The sequence below is a fragment of the Ornithorhynchus anatinus genome, chromosome 19, assembly GCF_004115215.2.
Source record: "Ornithorhynchus anatinus isolate Pmale09 chromosome 19, mOrnAna1.pri.v4, whole genome shotgun sequence".
NCBI classification, from domain to species: Eukaryota; Metazoa; Chordata; class Mammalia; order Monotremata; family Ornithorhynchidae; genus Ornithorhynchus; species Ornithorhynchus anatinus.
Genome location: NC_041746.1, coordinates 16,432,665 through 16,452,287, shown reverse-complemented (window position 1 = coordinate 16,452,287; position 19,623 = coordinate 16,432,665). Strand labels below are relative to the sequence as shown.

Genomic DNA, 19,623 nt, shown 5'->3' with positions numbered 1-19,623 from the left:
CACAGTCCCTGTCCCACACGGGGCTCACAGTCTTAATCCGCATTTTACGAATGAAAGGAACTGAGGCCCAGAGAAGTTAAGTAACTTGCCCAAGGTCATGCAGCAGATGAGTGGCAGAGCCAGGATTAGAACCCGGTCCTTCTGACCCCCAGACCCGTGCTATAACCTATAGGCCACACTGCTCGTTGTCTAATTGTCGGCGACTAACGTCACATCGATGAGGATCTGCTTTCTTCTATCTTGAAAATTTTCTTTAGCCCCTTTTGTTCCGACTCCGCTCTTCAGTTGACCCCAGAGAGCCTGTTTGATCACCCTAATCCCTATCCGTCCTTCACCCAGCACGGGTTATCTTGTATCTACCCCTGCTCTTAGAACAGTGTTTGGCCCATAATATGTGCTTAACTGTCCCAGTGATCATTATTGTTATTATTATTGTTAGCTTGTTGTGGACAGGGAAGGTATGCACCAACCCTGTTATATTGTAATAATAATAATGAAAACGGTAATAGTATTTATGGAGCACTTACTATGTATCAGGCACTGTACTAAGTTTTGGGATGGATACAAGCAAATAGGATCGGAGACAGTCCCTGTCCCGCACAGATCTCACAGTCTCGATCCCCATTTCACAGATGAGGTCACTGAGGCCCCGAGAAGTGAAATGATTTGTGCCCAAGATCACACGGCAAAGTGGCAGAGCTGGGATTGGAACCCGCTACCTTCTGACTCCCAGGCCCGTGCCCAAGGGCTTAGCACAGTGCTCTCCACCCAGTAAGCGCTCAACAGATAGGACCGACGGAAGGAAGAGAGAGGATTGGAGGTGAGAAGAAGGGGTCCCGGGAGGGAACTGACCTGAAATCTGGTCCTCTCGGAGGCGTAGACCTGGTAATGAAGCATAGCCTGCAGGACCTTGCGGTGGCCGCCGGGCACGAGGCAGACGGCCCCCAGGATCTCCAGCACGGCCACCTTGGTCTTGACGTTCTCGGTGCGCAGGCTCTGGGCGATGACGTCGATGCTCTCGGGGTGGGCCAGCACGTGGGCCCGGCCCTGGGTGTTGTTCATCAGGGCCTTGACGCAGCCGATGACGGCGGTGTGGATGGCGCTCTCCGACGTCTGGTAGTCCATGCACTTCAGGAAGCTCAGCAGGCAGCTCAGCCCGTCCAGCTCCATGAAGCGGGTCACGAACCTGAGGCGGCGGGCGGGAGGGGGCGGAGACGGGGACGGGGAGGACGGGAGGGACGGGGGTGGGGGGGGGAGACCGCGGGCCAGGCCGTGAGCCCTGGGGTTTCCCGCTTCGTCAACGTCAGCAGCCACACGTCGATCGTATTTACGGAGCACTTGCCGTAGAGCACTGTACTAAGCGCTTGGGAGAGTACAGCAGGACAGAGTTAGTAGGCAGGTTTCCTGCCCACAGTGAACTTACAGGGTGGAGGGACACGTCGTTCATTCATTCAGTCGTATTTACTGAGAGCTTACTACGTGCAGGGCAACGTACCAAGCACTTGGGAAAGTACAATACAACAATAAACGGTGACGTGCTCTGCCCACGGGAAAGCTGCTGGGGTCCACGTAGTTGCCGGACCTCGTGCCCGTGGGCCACTGTACTGAGCTTCTCTGACTTTGTCCACACTCCCCTGTACCCCTCATTGCTTAAACTCAACTATTTCCACTATTTATAATTCCTTTTAATGCCTGCTCCTGCGAAGGACTGTAAGCTCTTTGAAGGCCTGAATCATCTTTTCCAACTCCACTGTATTGGTCTCTCCCAAGAGCTTAGTACAGTTTTCTGCACACGGCGAGCACTTATAAGTACCATTGATTATCATTAATAGTAATAATAATGGTTTTATTATTAATAATAATGGTATTTAAACATTATGTGCCAAGTACTATTCTAAGCACTGGGATAAGGTACAAGCTAATCAGGGTGGACACAGTCCCCGTCCCACTTGGGGCTCACAGTCTCCGTCCCCGGTGCTTAGAACAGCGCTTGACCCATAAAGTAGTAGTCTTTTATTAAGTGCTTTTTGGGTGGCTAGCGCTATACTGAGCGCTAGGGTGAAGTCTAGGCACAGTGAGGGAACTGAGGCACAGAGAAGTGAAGTGACACGTCCGAGGTCACGAAGCAGACGGACGGCGGAGTCGGGATTAGAACCTACGTCTTTCTGACTGCCAGACCAACGGTCTATCCACTAGGCCACGGTGCTTCCTAAGCACTCACTGTGTCCCAGGCACTGTACTAAATAGCGGTTGACTGATTGGAACTTCCTCCCTACCTGGTCTTATCCCTAACCCAGTGGCCTCCAGTCCGTATTATGTGATGAAAGGGTCTCTGCTCCGCCATCTGCCCTTTCTGTCTCTCCGTGTGCCCGCTCCTTCCCCGTCTCCCCCTTCCGACCTCCCTCTCCTCAGGGACTGGGGTCTGTGATCGCTCCATCTTCTCCCTGACCCTCCCTAGAGCACCCATTCGGGGCTCCGGACGTAGTTCACGCTGGGGACATTACAGACTCTAGATCGGAAGCTCCTTGTGGGCAGGGAAACGTCTCTGTTATACCGTGCTCTGCACACAGTAACCACTCAATTAATACAATTGATTAATGGCTTGATAAAATAGCCCGATGCAGGATTCAGAAGAAGGATCAGTTCCCAACTCTTGAATATTGCGCTCGCTTAATCGACCGATGGATCCCAGCCTAAATGGGAAATTGGCAGGTCTTCTACGTCTCGGCACCCCGGCGGCTCTGTGAGTCAATTTTCTTCGGGGGACGGGGGGAGATGGAGGGCTGGGATTGGGATCTGTTCACCCCCACCCCCCAACCCAGTGAAGGGGGTAGAGAGAGAACCCCCCCGGGGTCCTGCCTGTGGAAATGGAACGGGACCGAGCTAGTTTAAGTTACCTCATGGGCTGAGTTCGCAAGGCCGTCTTCAAGTCTTCAACAACTTTGTTCCTCATCTCCGTCTCCTCCTCGTCAAATTCGTACAGGGTCTGCATCTGTCGAATGGCCAGGCAGAAATGGGGAGGGCACGGGATTACATCACTGTTGATATTGTATCTTTTATTATTATTATAGTATCTGTTAAGCACTTACTATGTGCCAAGCACCGTTCTAAACCCTGGGAAGACACAATTTAAGCAGGTTGGACGAAGTCCCCGTCTCACATGGGGCTCACAGTCTAAGTAAGAGGGAGAACAAGTACTGAATCCCCATTTTACAGTTGAGGAAGCCGAGGCACAGAAAAGTTAAGAGGATGGTCTAAGGTCACACGGCCTCTTCGCCTCTAGAACGTAAGCTCAGTGTGGGCAAGGACATGTCTGCCAACTCTGGTGTATTGTACTTTCCCATGCACTTAGTACAGTGTTCTGCGCACAGTGATCACTCAGGAAATACGATTGCATGAATGAATAAACAATAATCGTGATAATAACTGTGGTATTTGTTGAGGGCTTTACTCTGTGCCAGGCACTGTACCAAGACCCGGGCTGGATACAGAAAATCATGCTGGACACGGTCCCTATCCCATATGGGGTTCACAGACTCCATCCTCATTTTCAGATGAGGTAACTGAGGCACAGAGAATTGAAGTGACTTGCCCAAAGTCACACAGCAGACAAGTCGTGGAGACTGGATAACTCTGACGTTAACGACGGCGACTTGCCCAGAGAAGCAGCGTGGCCTAGTTGATAGTGCACGGGCACGGGAGGCAGAAGGACCTGGGTTCCGAACCCGGCTCCGCTGCTTTTCTGCTGTGTGACCTTACTGAACTTCTCTTTGCCTCAACTTACTTAACTTCTTTGTCCAAACTGATTACCTCGACTGCAAAATGATGATTAAAAGTGTAAGCCCCATATGGGACATGATCTGCCTACAACCCAATTAGCTGGTATCTACCCCAGCACTTAGTACAGTGTCTGGCACATAGTAAGTGCCTGACAAATACCATTAAAAAACAAAAGTCACGCAGCAAGCAACGGGCAGAGGTGGAATTAGAACCCAGGGCTTCTGACTTCCAGGCCCATGCTTCTGTGATTTTGTCCTTCCTTATGTGTCAGGCAGCAATATTCATCCCATCACTTTGTTCTGAGGCCTCTGGGGGCCAGGATCTGTGCCTAGATTTCACCCTAGCGCTTAGTACAGCGCTAGCCACCCACTTAATAAAACTTCACTAGTGAGGTTTGCTGGGAAGAAAGAATCAGCTCCCACAGAGCCTGCAGTCGAAATAAGAATGAGAGGTCTAGGAAACGGGAAGCTCTCTGCACATCCTAAGAGGAAAAGGCCAAAGACACTGAGGTCTTCCTTCCTGAGGGTCTGAGTTCACACCAGACTCCCTGTCACTGGCGAGGAATCATGCAGAGGTTGGTGATGACGTCGACTGAGATGGAACAAAATGAACTTGACCCTCAGGGGGAGGGATTAAGGTCAGATAATAAAAAAAAGTCCTGCCAGCTGAGGCGTACATCGCTGGAACGAGGAGTTGATTTTTGATCATTGTTTCCGAAGGGCTCGCGGAATTCCTGTAAGATGGTGATGGGGCGGGTACAGTTGTCCCCATTTTACAGATAGGGAGATCGAGTCCCCACGAGGTAAATGGATTCTCAGGAGGCCATGCAACAAGGCAAGAATCAGGGCTCTTCTGTCTTCCTGACCCACATGCTTTCACTGCACCACTCTGAAGGAGGAATTTCCTTCATGTGGGGTCTTCAAACCCAGGAGGAGAGATTCCCCTCCACCTGGGCCGGTTTAGGGCTGACATCTCCTGGGGGGCAGGGAATGAAGTAAACACTGCGCTCATCCTAACCTTAGGGTCCTGAGCTTGAGCTGTTCAGTCTTGGGGAGAGAGAGTCAATCAATCAATCACTGGTATTTATTGAGTGCTTACTGTGTGCAGTGTACTTCACTAAGCGCTTGGGAAAGTACAGAATAACGGAGATGGTAGACACATTCCCTGCCCACAACTAGCTCACAATCTAAAAGGGGAGACGGACATTAATATGAGTAAATAAATTACAGGTATGGACATATAGGGGCTCTGGGGCTGAGGGAGGGGTGAGTAAGGGGAGAAAATCAGGGCGACTCGGAAGGGAGTGGGAAAAGAGGAAATGAGGGCTCAGTCAGGGAAGGCCTCTTGGAGGAGATGGGCCTTTAGTAAGGCTTTGAAGGGCGGGGAGAGTGATCTTCTGTCAGATGTGAAGAGGGAGGGAGTTCCAGGCCAGAGGCAGGAGGTGGGCGAGAGGTCAGGGCTGAGATAGAAGAGATGGAGGTACAGTGAGTAGGTTGGCATTACAAGAGCAAAGAGTGTGGGCTGAGTTATAACAGGAGAGCAGCGAGGGGGCAGAGTAGGAGGGAGCGAGGTGATTGAGGGCTTTAAAGACGATGGAGGGGAGAGGCTGAAAAACCAGTGCGCCCTCCTTCCCCCTCCCTCTTTTCCTGCTCGTCCCTTGGCTGGCCGCGGCGAGGTGGGGGCTGCAGGAAGGGGACGGAAGCTTCAGCTGCGACGAGGTCCCAACCAGGTCCGACGGGCCGGCAGTGATGCGCATCAGGAGGACAAGACGGGTCAGGCCGAGCTAGTGGAGTCCAGGCTCCCGGGCTTGAAGCCTGGGCTGGCAGGCGACCCACCTCTATCTCCGCCCCCGCTGACTGAGTGACCTGAGGGGAGTCAGTCGACCTCTCTGGGCCGCTGGTTCTCATCCCTGGAACCCTCTCGGCCCCTGGCTAGCTGTGTGAACCGAGGGAAGTCAGTTGACCTCTCTGGGCTTCTGGTGCTCATCCCTGGAGCCCTCTCTGCCATCCAGGAATGTAGCAAGGAGAAACAGGATAAAACAGGTCCGAGTTGGCTGGGCAGATCCTTCTGAAAAATCGGACATTTTCACAGAGGGCATTTCCTCTCCCTCGCTTCCCAGCGCGGCACGGTCCGCACCCTATACCTCTAATCCTAATCTCTCCTATCTCAATTTTCCTACTCGTCGTCTCTCGTGTTGACCTCTCGCCCTTTTTTTCTGGTTGTAATTTTTAGCTTTTTTGTGATATTTGTTAAGCATTTACTGTGTGCCGGGCACTATTCTAAGCGCTGGGGTAGATACAAGATAATCGGCTTGGACACGGTCCACGGCCCACAGAGGGCTCAGGGTCTTAGCCCCCATTTTGCAGATGAAAGAACTGAGGCCCAGAGAAATGAAGTGACTTGCCCAAAGTCACGCAGCAGACAAGTGGCGGAGCTGGGATTAGAACCCAGGTTCTTTGACTCCCCGGGCTGTGCTCTATCCACTAGGCCGTGCTAATTCTCATCATGGTGCTCTGGCGGTAGGAAGCTGGAGGAAGAGATGTGTGATAGTTGCGGTAATAATAATGATTATGATTCTTAATTGTGGTATTTGTTAACCCCTTACTATGTCCCTCGTCCGTACTAAGTGCTGGGATGGATAAAAGCAAATCAGGTTGGACACGGTCCCTGGCCAACATGGGGCTCACTCTCTCGATCCCCGTTTTACCGAGGAGGTAACTGCGGCCCAGAGAAGTGAAGCGACTCGTCCAAGGTCCCAAAGCAGACAAGTGACGGAGCAGGGATCCGAACCCATGACCTTCTGACTCCCCGGCTCATGCTCGGCTACGCCAAGACAAGAACATTTGTAAATGGACGGATTGCTGAGGGCCAGTCGGGGAGGGACACAAGTCAGACCCCTAAGTGTCCGGGCAGGGGGGTGCAGACGGAGCAGGGAGACACCAGGGTCTGTGGAGACAGCAGGGTCTGTCCCGGGCTTATCCGGGGTGGGCGGGGGGGCAGCAGGGTCTCTGCCCCGACGAGTGACGGGGCTCTGGGCAGAGAGTACTCACTGCAGCCATGGAGTTGATGCGGTCGATATAATAATCCGGCCAGCTGGTCGCCAGCTTGTTGGGATCCTCTTGTTCCTGAAACAAAGAGATGTTTGAGAAACGGGCCGGAGTCCTGAGCTGGATTCTGAGGGGGTCGGGAGTTATCCCCCACCCAGAGCTCCCTCCTCCAGGGACCACTGATTTGTGTACAGATCTGTAATTTATTTCTATTAATGCCTGTCTTCCCCTTTGGAAGTAAGCTCGTTGCCGGCAGGAGTGTCTGTTTATAGTTGTTTCGGACTCTCCCAAGAGCTTAGTACAGTGCTCTGCACACAGTAAGTGCTCAAAAAATATGACTGAATGAATAATATAGGCACTTTGGGTTCGGGATTGGGCCTTTCTGCCTGTGGTCAGGGGACTAGACGATATGACCTTTGAACCTCGTCCTCAGGGGACCCGACTGGGCTCTCGAGGAGGCTGGAAAGGCAGATTTGGCCTCACAGGCCCCGAGTGTAATGGGGGAGGGTCGCTTGGCGTCATCACAGGTATGAGAAGCAGCATGGTGTAATGGATAGAGCACGGGCCTGGAGTCAGAACGTAATGGGTTCTAATCCGGGCTCTGCCACTTGTCTGCTGTGTGACCTTGGGCAAGTCACTTCACTTCTCTGTTCCCGCCCTGGCTGAATCTGAACAAGGTGCCTGGCTCCTCCCCAGGGCCTGTCCCTGTGACAACCCTTTCCCCATTTACATCTTCTCAATTCCCCCTCAGCTCCGAGGAAAGATTAGTATTTTGGAAGGCAACCCTGAGGGCTTTCGACTTGTGCCACCCCAGGGTACATTGAGCTTGGGAAATTATTTAATCTCAAATCCTGCTCTAAATGGATTCCTCCTCACACAGTGCCCACTTCCAGTCCTGCTCACGTCACCCAGTTCACTGGTCCGGCCTGGGGAAAGAGAGGAGACCCATCCTTCCTCCCTCCCTCCTCTAGCTTCCCTTCAGGGAATAATAACAGTTAATACTAATTATGGTATTTCTTAAGCACTTACTATGTGCCAGGCACTGTACTAAGCAGTGGGATAAATACAGGATCGTACGGGGCTCGCAGTCTTAGTAGGAGGGGGAACAGGTATCGAATCCCCATCTCCAGCGCAGAGGAGTGAACTGACCTACCCCAGGTCACACAGGAGACAAATGTGGAATCCTGGTCCTCTGTCTCCCGGGATCTTTCCACTAGACCACCCTGCTCCTGAAGTCCACAAGGAGCCTGGACTGGTGCTATCCTCCCTCTCCCCGGGGCCAGGACAAACTCAAATTAATTGATGGTGTGCAGTGGGACCTGCTGTGGGCCTAGATTTGTTTGTGCTGCAGGAAGGCGGGGGCAGGAACGGAGCAGGGACCCAATCACACCTTCTTTTTGCTGCAGTAGATCTGCCACTTCTTCTCCGGCGGGAGGGCGAACACCGCCTCTCGGTTCTTGTCTGTGAGGTCCAGCTCATCCTGAATAGCAATAATAATGATGGCATTTGTTAAGCCCTTACCGTACGCCAAGCACTGTACTGAACCCTGGGGGTGGATACAGACAAATCAAGTCGGATACAGTCCCCGTCCCACGTGGGGCTCACGGTCTCAATCCCCATTTTGCAGATGAGGTAACCGAGGCCCGGGAAGCGCAAATCCAAGTGTAAGGGTGATGCGGAAGGGAGCGGGAGAGGAGGAAATGGGGGCTTAAAAGGGGAAGGCCTCTTGGAGGAGATGTGCCTTTAATAAGGGTTTGAAGGTGGAAGAGAGTGATTTTCTGATGGATGTGAGGAGGGGAGGTGTTCCTGGCCACAGGCAGGATGTGGGCGAGAGTATTTGTGCAGTATTTGTCCTGACCTCCTACTCCAATTTTGAAAGAGACGCCCTCTAGACTGTAAGCTCGTTGTGGGGAGGCAACGCATCTGTTAATTCTGTTGTATTTGACTCTCCCAAGTTCTTCCTCTGCACACTGTAAGTGCTCTCTAAATGCCATTCATTGATAGTTCAGTGGTCTGTTGGCATCATGGGAGCCTGAGGGCTTGGGATGCGGGTGTGAGGCTGAGCCCGGGGTAGTGGGTGAAGAAGAGCTAGCTGGGTTGTCCATTCCCATTCAGAGGGCCCAGGTTCATTCTCCCTCCAGACTGTCACTCTTCTCCAGCCTTCTCTCTCCTCACTGCCTAGCTGCTCCCTGGGATAATCTGGTTTTTCTCCCTGCTGATGGGCTGGTGGGGCTATTCCTCTCATGGTGGGGGTACCCGGGGGCAGGTGGCTGGACTAGATGACCTTTAAGGTCAGTTCCAACCCCAAGCATCTCCCTCTTTCCCGCTCTCTCCCTCTCTTTATCTCTCCTCTCTCTGCTTCTCTTTCTCGTCTCTCCTTTCTCGCTTCTTTCCTTCATCCCCCCTTCCCTCTCTCTCTGTTTCTCTCTATCTCTATCTCCTCTCTTTCTCTCGCTCTCTCCTTCCTTTCGTGTCTCCTCCCCTCCCTTCCCCTCTCCCTCCCGCTCTCCTTCTGCCTTGCTTGGGACTGGTGGAAGGCCCAGGGGATAGGAAATCCAGAGATTAAGAGGCTCTAGATTTTCTGGGTTTTCTTCCTGACTCAGCCCCAGACACAGAATTTCAAATCCCCATGAAATTCCCAAGGAGACACCCTGCTCCCTTGTCTCCCAGCTCGGGCGGGAGACGGGGAAGAGAAGGGTGAGAGGCTTCTTAAGAAATCTTGAGAGGGGCACTGTACAACTGGGGCGCGCCCCAATTTCTCAGCAGGAAGCCAAAGGGAAGGGAGGAAGGATTCAGGCTAGACATCGGGGTAGGTGGAGCCGGGGAGAATTTAAAGCCCACGAGGGACACGGACTGAGTGTAATCTGTTGATACCGTATCTACCTTCATTCATTCATTCAATCGTATTTATTGAGCGCTTACAGTGTGCAGAGTGCTGTGATAAGTCCTTGGAAAGTGCAATACAGCAATAAAGAGAGACAATCCCTGCCCACAGTGGGCTTCAATGTTTAGCACAGAGTTGGCACGTAGTAGTAATAGCAATAATATGTTTACTGTGTGTACACTGTAAAGTAGTTATTGTTGTACTGTGCTCTCCCAAGGGCTTAGCACAGTGCCCTGCACTTAGTGAGTGCTTGATAAATACCACTGATTGATTACTATTATTAATAACTGATGATAAGCACACAGAAGGTTTTCAGCAGATAAGATTGATCGTTGGACCGTTTAGACTGTGAGCCCGTTATTGGGCGGGGATCGCCTCTATCTGTTAACGAGTTATCCATTCCAAGCGCTTAGTACAGTGCTCTGCACATAGTAAGCGCTCAATAAATACTATTGAATAAATGAATAAGCGTGGAGAGGTTGAGCTCTCCTATGGGAGAGACCTCCCTGTGCCGGGACCCAATCTTGGGCAGATTGGAATTGCCCCCCACCACTTTCGCCCCCTCAATCCCTCCCCCACCCCCCATTGCTCCGGCTGCCCCCAGCCCTCTGGCCCCTCCATCCGCCCTTCCCCAAATGATCCAGGCACTCACCACCAGCTCAGAGAAGCGGGCATCGAGCTCCTCGGCGGATGGGATGGGTATGGAGAAGTCCAGGAACTGGAGAGGGTGGTTGTCCTTGAGGTTGATCTCGGGGGGCAGGTCACTGCCCCCGAAGCAGCAGAGGAAACCCAGGGCATGGCGGCTTCTCGTCCGCGGGGCCATGGTCACGGGGACGGCCGCTGGCTCCTGATCATGATCTGCGCGGGGGTGGGGAGGGGGCAGAGGGGAGACCACAGGGGTTACAGGCTGCGGGGAATCCAGCGTCTCTCCAAACTCACCCCACCTTCCCCTCTTTCCCCCCGTCCCTAGTCCCCAGAACTTAATAAATGCTATTATTAAGGAGGACTCTGAGATCCCATTTCCCAGATTCCAGAAAACACACTCAGAGTCATCCCTCAACCCTATCCTAGATAGGGGTGTCCGCCGCAGACACCCTGGACAGAAGCAGCCACCACTGATGACATTGAATCTGATCTCCCTCTCGACTGTAAGCTCGTGGCCGACAGGGAACGTGTCTCCAATTCTGTTATATTGGGCTCTCCCAGATGCTTAGGACAGTGCTCTGTACACAATAAATAGCATCGGTGGAGTTAGGCCCAGTCTCGATCTATCGAAGGTATTTACTGGGAGCGGAGCACTGTGCTGAGCACTTGGGAAAGCACAGTACAACAGGGTTGGAAGACACGATTCCTGCCCTCACAGAGCTTGCAGCCCCGTGGGAGCTCGCAGACTAGATGTTAACTCTCTAGCATCGCTCAGATCCACGGCCCTGCGCCTGTTCCCTTGGCAACATCAGGGGCGGGAGGCTTTGATGTTGGGAAGAAGTTCCCTGTGGTGACAGGGATCATCCCAGAAGCTCAACCCCAGTGCTTAGTACAGTGCCTGGCACATAGTAAGCACTTTATAAAATACTATGGTTATCATTATTATTATTATTATTATTATTAAAGAGGACCATGAGATCCCGTTTGCTAGAAACCCTCTTAACAGGGTTCCGGCTGGGGTTAGGTCCAAGCGTGGCTGAGGATGCAGGGAACCCCGAAAGGTCGGTCTCACCCGCCCAGCAGAGAAAGATGCAGGGGAGAGCAGGGGCAGGGGAGAGGGGGAGGGTCTTTCATGTCCCCCTCCGAACGCGGCGGAGGACTGACCGGAGGCGGGAGAAGGGTCCCTCTGTGAGCTGCCGGGGCCGGACAGGCCGGGAGCAGGGCTGCATATTTTGCCCTTTTAAGGGACTCGTGCTAAGGCAGCTCTGGTTTAGCTCCTGCCCCTTCTCCCCGTCACAGGGGCCGGAGGAAACGGACGGGAAGGGGAAAGGGGAAGCAGAAACGGCAGGGCCCCGCTCGGTGGACAGACCACCGGCCCTCCCGTGCCCAGTGTGGTGGAGAGAGCAGGAAGGAGGTGGACGTCGGCTCCCTGCTAGACTCCCCCTTCCCAGGCTTGTCCCACCCCAGCGGGGCTGCGAGGAGCCAGCGGTCACCGCCTCATCCTAGCTCCCGGGGCTGGTGCATGCTGAGTAACCCCGGGTTTGGATGGGAATCCGACCAGCTGCGGCCTCTCACGGGGGAGCTGGGCTGACCTCTAGGACAGAAATAGCAGCTAGATATCGCCGCGTTGGCCCTGGTCGGCTCCGGACCGTGAACTGAACCTCACCGGTGGCTCCCGGCCCGCGATCCGTACAAACGTATTTATTGAGCCTTTCTGTGTGCAGAGCACTGTACCGAACGCTTGGGAGAGTACAACACAATGGCAAACAGACCCATTCCCTGCCCACAACGAGCTTACGAGTCGAACGAGCCCCCTGTGCTGCTGATCCGAGTGAGGGCTTTCTCAGTTGGGAGGAGGTTGGGGGGGGAGATGGAGGAGACCAGCCGGATCATCCCTCAACTCTGACCCGAGCTTCCAAGAAAACTCTCTCCCCGCTGCTCCGGCCTCGCAGCCCGGGAACCAGAGACACAGCTGGCCCCATCTGGCTGCACAGCTCAGCCTCTCCGCCGTCGTAGTTCTAATCCCGGCTCCGCCGTTTGCCTGCTGTGTGACCTTGGGCAAGTCATTTCACCTCTCTGGGCCTCAGTTACCTCGTCTATAAAACGGGGATTGAGGCAGTGAGCCCTACGTTGGGACAGGGACATTGTTCAATGCTATTTGCTTGTATCCACCCCAGCGCTTAGTACAGTACCTGACACATAGTAGGTGCTTAACGAATACCATTATTATTATTATTATTCTCGTCAGCTACACAAAGCTGGGACCCAATATCCTGTCTTCCATTGCACATCTTCTCCCTTGCCTCCCTCCCATCTCTTTCCCCTCCTTCTCTGTCGGTTTTTGTCGCTCCCTTTTCCTCCAAAGGACTTGTTTACTCTGAGTCCCTCTTACCCTCACCTCCCTCCCAAGAAACTCTCCTCTGCCCAAGGAGCAGGGGCCGCCCCCTGGGAAATAAATAATAATGATATGATGGTATTTGTTCAGCACTTAGCCAAGCTCTGGGGTAGGCATGATGCACAAAAGTCTGACCCAGTCCCTGATCCACCTGGGGCTCACAGGCCAAGAGGGAAGGAGAACAGGCATTTGAATCTCCCTTTTACAGATGAGGAAATTGAGGCACAGAGAGGTTAAGTGGCTTCTCCAGGGTGTCACAGCAGCCGAGCGGCAGAGGCGGGATTAGAACTCAGATCTCCCGATTCCCCGTCCTCCGCTCTTTCCTCTAGACCTTCATCTCCTTGTGGGCGGGGAACATGTCTACCAACTCGCTGTGGGCAAGGACTCTGTTATATCGCTATATCGTACTGTCCCAAGCACTCGGTAGAGTGCTCCGCACACAGTCCTGTCTTATGCAGTCGAGTCATAGCGACGGCACGGACACATCTCTCCCAGCGCGCCCCACCTCCACCTGCAATCGTTCTGGTAGTGGATCCGCGGACCTTTCTTGGTAAAAATACGCAAGTGGTCGAACTTCCACGCAGGAAACCTGAGTCTCCGCCCTCGACTGTCTCCCGTACCTCTGCTGCCCAGCACGGGGGAGTTTTGATTTGTGGCGGACGGCCTCCCGCTCGCTAGCCACTGGCCAAGCTGGGAATGGAATGGACGGGCCTCTGCTTGACTCTCCCTCCTGTAGTCGAGACTGGTAGAGGACTGGAAACTCTCCAGTGAGACCCTGAGAGGGGCTACCCACGGTAAGTGCTCAATAAATGCGATTGTCTGTTATATTGTACTCCCTTGAGTGCTTTGCACCATGTTCTGCACAGAGAAAGTGCTCAGTAAATACGACTGACTGTTATACTGCACTATCCTGAGTGCTTAGTACAGAGCTTCTCACACAATAAGCACTCAATAAATACATCTGATTGACCGAATGATTGATTCCTCCCTAGACCAGGCTGGGCCACTACCCTTTCCTTCCTCTTCACGGTCTTTGGGTCTCCCTAATCTAACTCTCTTCCCTCTGTTTCCACTCTTTCCTGGGGTAATAATAATAATAATGATACCTGTTAAGCGCTTACTATGTGCCAAGCACTGTTCTAAACACTGGGGTAGATACAAGTTAATCCGTTTGGACATGGTCTCTGTCTCACATTGGAATCGCTCTCTTAATTCCCATTTTTTTACAGATGAGGTAACTGAGGCCCAGAGAAGTGAAGTGACTTCCCAAGGTCACACAGCAGACAAGTGGCGGAGCCGGGATTAGAACCCATGACCTTCCAAACGCTCAGGCTTGGGCTCTAGTCACTACACCACGTTGCTTCTGGAGGGGGCAGCCGAGGACACGAGGGAGGAGACACGCAAGGACCACGGTTGCCTACGCTGAGGGAGGACATCGTCCTGATGCTCTGTTCGAGAACACGTCTGTTCTCTGTCAGCTTTGCTCCGTGACCCGAACTGAATTAACCCCGGGCCGCTCTCCCAGTGGTTTACGGACCCCGGAGCCTCCCGGAGATCAGATCCAGTGCTGCCGGCTCCAGCTCCCGTTCTCCTCTACTTTTCGGTGTGTACCCACACTCATTCTCCATGATAATAATAACTGTGATATTTGTTAGGCGCTTACCGTGTGCCAGGCACTGTACTGAGCCCAGGGGTAGAGACAAGTTAATCTCAGGTTGGACGGTCCCTGTCGCATGTGGGGCTCACAATCTTGGTTCCCACTGAGGGAAGTAAAGCAGAGGAAGAGAAGTGACTTACCCAAGGTCACACAGCAGACAAGTGCAGGAGCTGGGATTAGAATAATAAAAACTGTGGCATTTGTTAAGCATATACTATGTGTCAGGCACAGTACTAAGCACAGGGGTAGATACAAGCTGATTTGGCTGGACACAGTCCCTGTCCCACACAGGGCTCACAGTCTTAATTCCCATTTTCCAGAGGAGGGAACTGAGGCACAGAGAAGAGAAGCGACTTGCCCAAGGTCATAAAGCAGAGAAATGGTGGAGCCGGGATTAGAAACTAGGTCCTTCTGACTCCCAAGCCCGTGCTCTATCCACTAGGACACAGAAGGAAGGAAGGAAAATGTCTTTCTCCGAAATGGGGTTCTCCCCCTCTAGACTGTAAGCTCAGGTCTAATAATTCCTTTATATTGTACTCTCCCAAGAGCTCAGTACAGTGCTCCGCACATAATAAGCACTCGATCAATAGCAGTGATTGATTGATCGATCGACTGAGATCTTGTCTCCGAGGGGCCTGGGTCCAGGACAGCTCAAGACAGTAGCTAAAGACATTTTACAGATGAAAAACGGAGGCACAGGAGGAGGAGTAAAGTGACTCGCCCAAGGTCTCACAAGAGGCCAGTGGCAGAGCTGGATTAGAAAGCAGATCTCCAGACTCCTTTGCACTTTCTACCAAGCCACTCTGCTTCTCGGACTGATCACTCACTGTCCTAGAAGCACATTGGCCGGAAGACCCGAATGCTTAGGGACAGATTTTCCGAATTAGCAAAATCTTATTTATTGAATCTTATTCATTGGCAGTGACCCTGAAGCTCAAGACTATGCCTGAGTCTGGAAGCACCCACCCACGCCCGAGCTTCTCCGTCATGGCACAGAATTATGTGGCCTAGAGGAGAGGACACGGGTCCGGGAGTCGGAGGACCTGGGTTCCAATCCCGGCTCTGCTGGTTGCCTACTGTGTGTCTTCCGGCAAATCACTTCTCTGGGCCTCATTTTTCTCACCTTTAAAATGGAGATCAAGTCCTACTTTCTCCTACTTAGACTTTGAGCTCAGTGTGGGACGGGGATTATGTACTGTGTAAAATCTGATTACCTGGTGTCCACCCCAGGATTTAGAACAGTGTTGGCAAATATTAAGGACTTAATAAATACCACAATAATGATAATAATAATTGAATGCTGTCTCTGAATTCCACTACTCTATCCAGCGTGCGGGAATAAGAAAGGATGTAGAAAATCAAATCAAGAGAAACAGCATGTCCTTGGGAAGACTGGAAAGTCAGCCAGTTGTATTTATTGAGCGCTTACTGTGTGCAGAGCACTGTACTAACCGTTTGGGACAGTACAATATAACCATATAACAGACATATTCCCTGCCCACAATGATCTTACAGTCTAGAGGGAAGGTGTGGGGCAACTCGACATCAAACGTAGCACAATATGGAGGTCAGGAGAGCCGTTGTAGGTCTGACTCACTCAAGCTGTGAGACCTGCCCCTACCCCGGACACCAACAGTAGTAACCGTGGTACTTGTTAAGCGATCACTATGTGCCAAGCACCGTACTAAGCACCGGTGGAGATACCAGAGAATCAGGTCGGGCGTAGTCCCTGTCCCACCTGGACTCCCAGTCTTAGCAAGAGGTAGAGGAGGTATTAGATTTCCATTTTACAGATGAGGAAAGTGAGGCACGGAGTAGCAAAATTCATTCAATAGTATTTATTGAGCGCTTACTATGTGCCGAGCACTGTACTAAGCGCTTGGAATGTACTAATCGGTAACAGGTAGAGACGGTCCCTGCCCTTCGATGGGCTTACAGCAAAATGACTCAACCAAGGCCATGCAGCAGGTAAGTGGCAAAGCTCCGATTCCCAGCCCCGGGGCCTTTCCACCAGGCCATGTTGCTTTACCTCCTGAGCCATCAGCGATCATGGTGCTCCCTTAAGGGCAAGATCGCAGTAAACAAGAGCCTGGAGTACAGTCAACCAACAAGCCAGCAAAGCAATGACTATCCCTCTTTCTTTGTCGACAAGGGTTTGTGAGGAGGGTGGACCCCAGCTCGTCACCCTAACAGCTGCTGTAGGCTGAGCTCAAGTGGGGAGACCATAAACAATGAGGAAAAGTAGAAAATATTTGAAGACCCAAGGAAGCAAAAACCTCAGATGATGTGGCATATAGCTGTCAACAGCTGGGAGACAACGGCAACGGACGGACCCGTCTGACTCCCAGCAGTTAGCCCAGGACGGGGACTCTCTCGGGGCAGGGAGTGTGAGAAAAACTCAGACCGAAGAGGCTGAATTCAGTAGGAAGGAATTCAAAAGGAAGATGGCAGGAAAATGTCTTTCTCCGAAATGGAGTTCTCCCCCACTGGAGAAATAAATGGAGTTTTCTTCCTCAGGTGCTAAATTCAACTGGGCAGCAAGACCCTTTTCCCGCACCCGCCGAGCGGAAGGAAATCCCACTTGGCCGTCAGTCTTATTTTCTGCCATTACGCCGTTAACTGAGAAAATCCTCCCCTGTAGAATTCTCTCCGAACTCACAAGAATAGGGGCATGTATAAGTGGATAGATCTTTAGTCATTCAATGGTATTTATTGAGTGCTTACTGTGTGCAAAGCAGGGTACTAAGCACTTGGGAGAGTACACTATAACAATGAACAGATACATTCCCGGCCCACAGTGAGATCTGTGCTTACTTGCCTTTTCGTTTTTTATGGCATTTCTTAAGTGCCTACTATGTGTCAAACACTGCTCTCGGCACTGGGGTAGGCACAGGTTATTCAGGCGGGATAGAGTCCCTGTCGGACATGGGACTCACAGTCTAAATTGAAGGGAGAACTGGTAATCACATTTTGCAGATGAGGAAACTGAGGCTGAGAGAGGTTAGCGACTTGCCCAGGGTCACACAGCAAGCAATGGGCAGATCTGGGTTGAGAAACCTGATCTCTCTGCCTCCCGGGGACGGGCTCTCTACACTAGGCCACGCTGCCTCTCCCTGATTTATCTGTCTTATGGGACTTGTACCTGTGCGTTTACGCATACGTAGGGGCGTCTTGGTTTGCGGGTGTGTAAGTCCATAGGTTTGATATGTGAGTGTGTGTGTGTACGTGACTCCGTGAAGCAGCACGGGCCTGGGAGTCAGAAGCTCAAGGGTTCTGATCCCAGCTCCACCACTTGTCTGCTGGGTGACTGCGGGCCGGTCACCTAAATTCTCTGTGCCTCATTTTCCTCATCTTTAATAATAACAATAATAACTGCGGTATTCGTTAAGCGCCTACTACGTGCCCAGCACCGTTCTAAGCACTGGGGTAGGTACACGGTCTTAATTCCCCATTTTACAGATGAGGGTTAAGACTGTGAGCCTCACGTGGACCAGGGACTGGGACCAACTTGATTCTCTCGTCTCTAACCAAGCTCTTAGTACAGTGCCTGGCACATACTAAGCGCTTAACAAATACCATTAAAAGAGAGAGAGAGAGAGACAGCATTCCAAAGGAGAGAAGAATTCTCAGAGGCAGCAGAAGCAGCAGCAGAGAACACTGGAATGGAGTTTAAACCACATGAAGAAGCAAGCTGTCTATCGGCACAATCCCCTGTGGGGGAAGATAGATCACACCTGGTTCAAAGCTCCTGTCTCAAGGGCTGACTGACGTGCCCAAATCCCGGGGAGGGCCGACACCCCTCCTCTGACGGGGAACAGCGGGAGGACACCGGGAACCTGGGAGGGACGGGGGTGGAGGGGGCCAAAGACTCATTTCGCAGTTGAGTAGGATTTTTGTGGGCTGATGGTTGTGTGGAAACGATGAGCCAGGGCTGATCTAAGAAGGAGCCGTCGAGGGGACCGGCATGGGAAAAATGAGCACTGGTGCTTCCCCGGCTGGACCTCGTCCACCCACCCCCGCCCCCAGCGCCAGAAGGAGACGAGATCATAGTTGTGGGCAGTCGTGTCTCTCTGCCTGTCTGCAGCGAGGGGGTGGAGGAAGGCCGGACTCCGGTTAGTCCAACTACGCGCCGGTTAACCGATCGGATCGTCTCCTCTCCGGCATTCGCGGGGGACTTCATCCTTCAGTGAAAACCCCCGCTTTTCCAGCTCGGGCCCTGGTTTCATTCAACACGGAGATCGTGCCAAGCTCCCTAACGGTGGCCCTCTCACACCCCGAACGACACGAGGATAGTCGTCAGCGGATGATAATAATAGCAGCGATGGCGGCGGAGACGACGGCGGTGACGGTGGAGGAAGTGGTGATGGTGGAGGTGGTGGAGCCGACTCGGAGGCATCGGGTTGGACCCGGTCCCGATCCCACATGGCGCTCACGGTCTCAGAAAGAGGGAGAAAAGGTGTCGTGTCTCCGTTTTACAGATGAGGAAACTGAGGCGCAGAAAAGTAAAGAGTCCAAGGTCACGCAGCAGGCAGATAGAGGAGCCAGGAGGAGAATGCAGGCCTTCCGATTCCCCATCCTGGCCTCTTGCCACCAGGCCACGCTGCCCTTCTCCCCTGGCCCATATCCTCTTTCTTTCCCAGATCCGGGAGAACATTTCCTGAATGTCCCGATGGCAGATTCCTCCTTTTTTTTCTTTTTAAGGTATCCGTTAAGTGCTCATTCGGTGCTAGGCACTGCGTAAAGTGCTGGGGTGGTGGCAAGCTATTCAGGTTGGACCCAACCCCTGACCCACAGAGGCTCACGGTCTTAATCCCTATTTTACAGATGAAGGCACTGAGACACGAAGAAGTGAAGTGACTTTAGATCGTACGGCAGACGAGAGGAAAATCAGGGTTAGAACCCAGGTCCTCCTGACTCCCAGATCCATTCTCTATCTCGCTTCTCCCTGCAGCCTGAGGATGTAGAGGCTGAGCCCCTGAGAGTCCAGGCTCCTTCTCTGTCTTCCTGCCCCTTCAGCCTTCCATCCTTCCCTCCTCATTCATTCTTTCAGTCGTAATCTGTTGAGCGCTTACTGGGTGCGCAGCACCGTACTAAGCGCTTGGGAGAATGCGACATAAGAATAAACAGACACGTTTCCTGCTCACAGTGAGCGTACAGTCTCTCGGCAGCCTCCGCGAGATCCTCCGAACGGTTGGAGGTGATTTTTTTCAGAGTC

General features: G+C 52.6%; 1 protein-coding gene across 4 annotated transcripts in view; it reads right to left on the bottom strand.

The window, feature by feature from the left end:
* The window catches only part of DAAM2 (dishevelled associated activator of morphogenesis 2), a 95,562-nt gene that overhangs the window by 28,701 nt on the left and 47,238 nt on the right, over positions 1-19,623 (bottom strand). For all 4 annotated transcript variants that reach the window (XM_029047338.2, XM_039914768.1, XM_029047339.2 and 1 more), the window contains 5 exons: positions 10,364-10,569; positions 8,218-8,307; positions 6,831-6,905; positions 2,898-2,992; positions 853-1,186 (listed from right to left, as the gene is read on the bottom strand). In XM_029047338.2, coding sequence (XP_028903171.1) covers positions 853-1,186; positions 2,898-2,992; positions 6,831-6,905; positions 8,218-8,307; positions 10,364-10,569 — 800 coding nt within the window. The remainder of the gene's footprint in view (positions 1-852; positions 1,187-2,897; positions 2,993-6,830; positions 6,906-8,217; positions 8,308-10,363; positions 10,570-19,623) is intronic.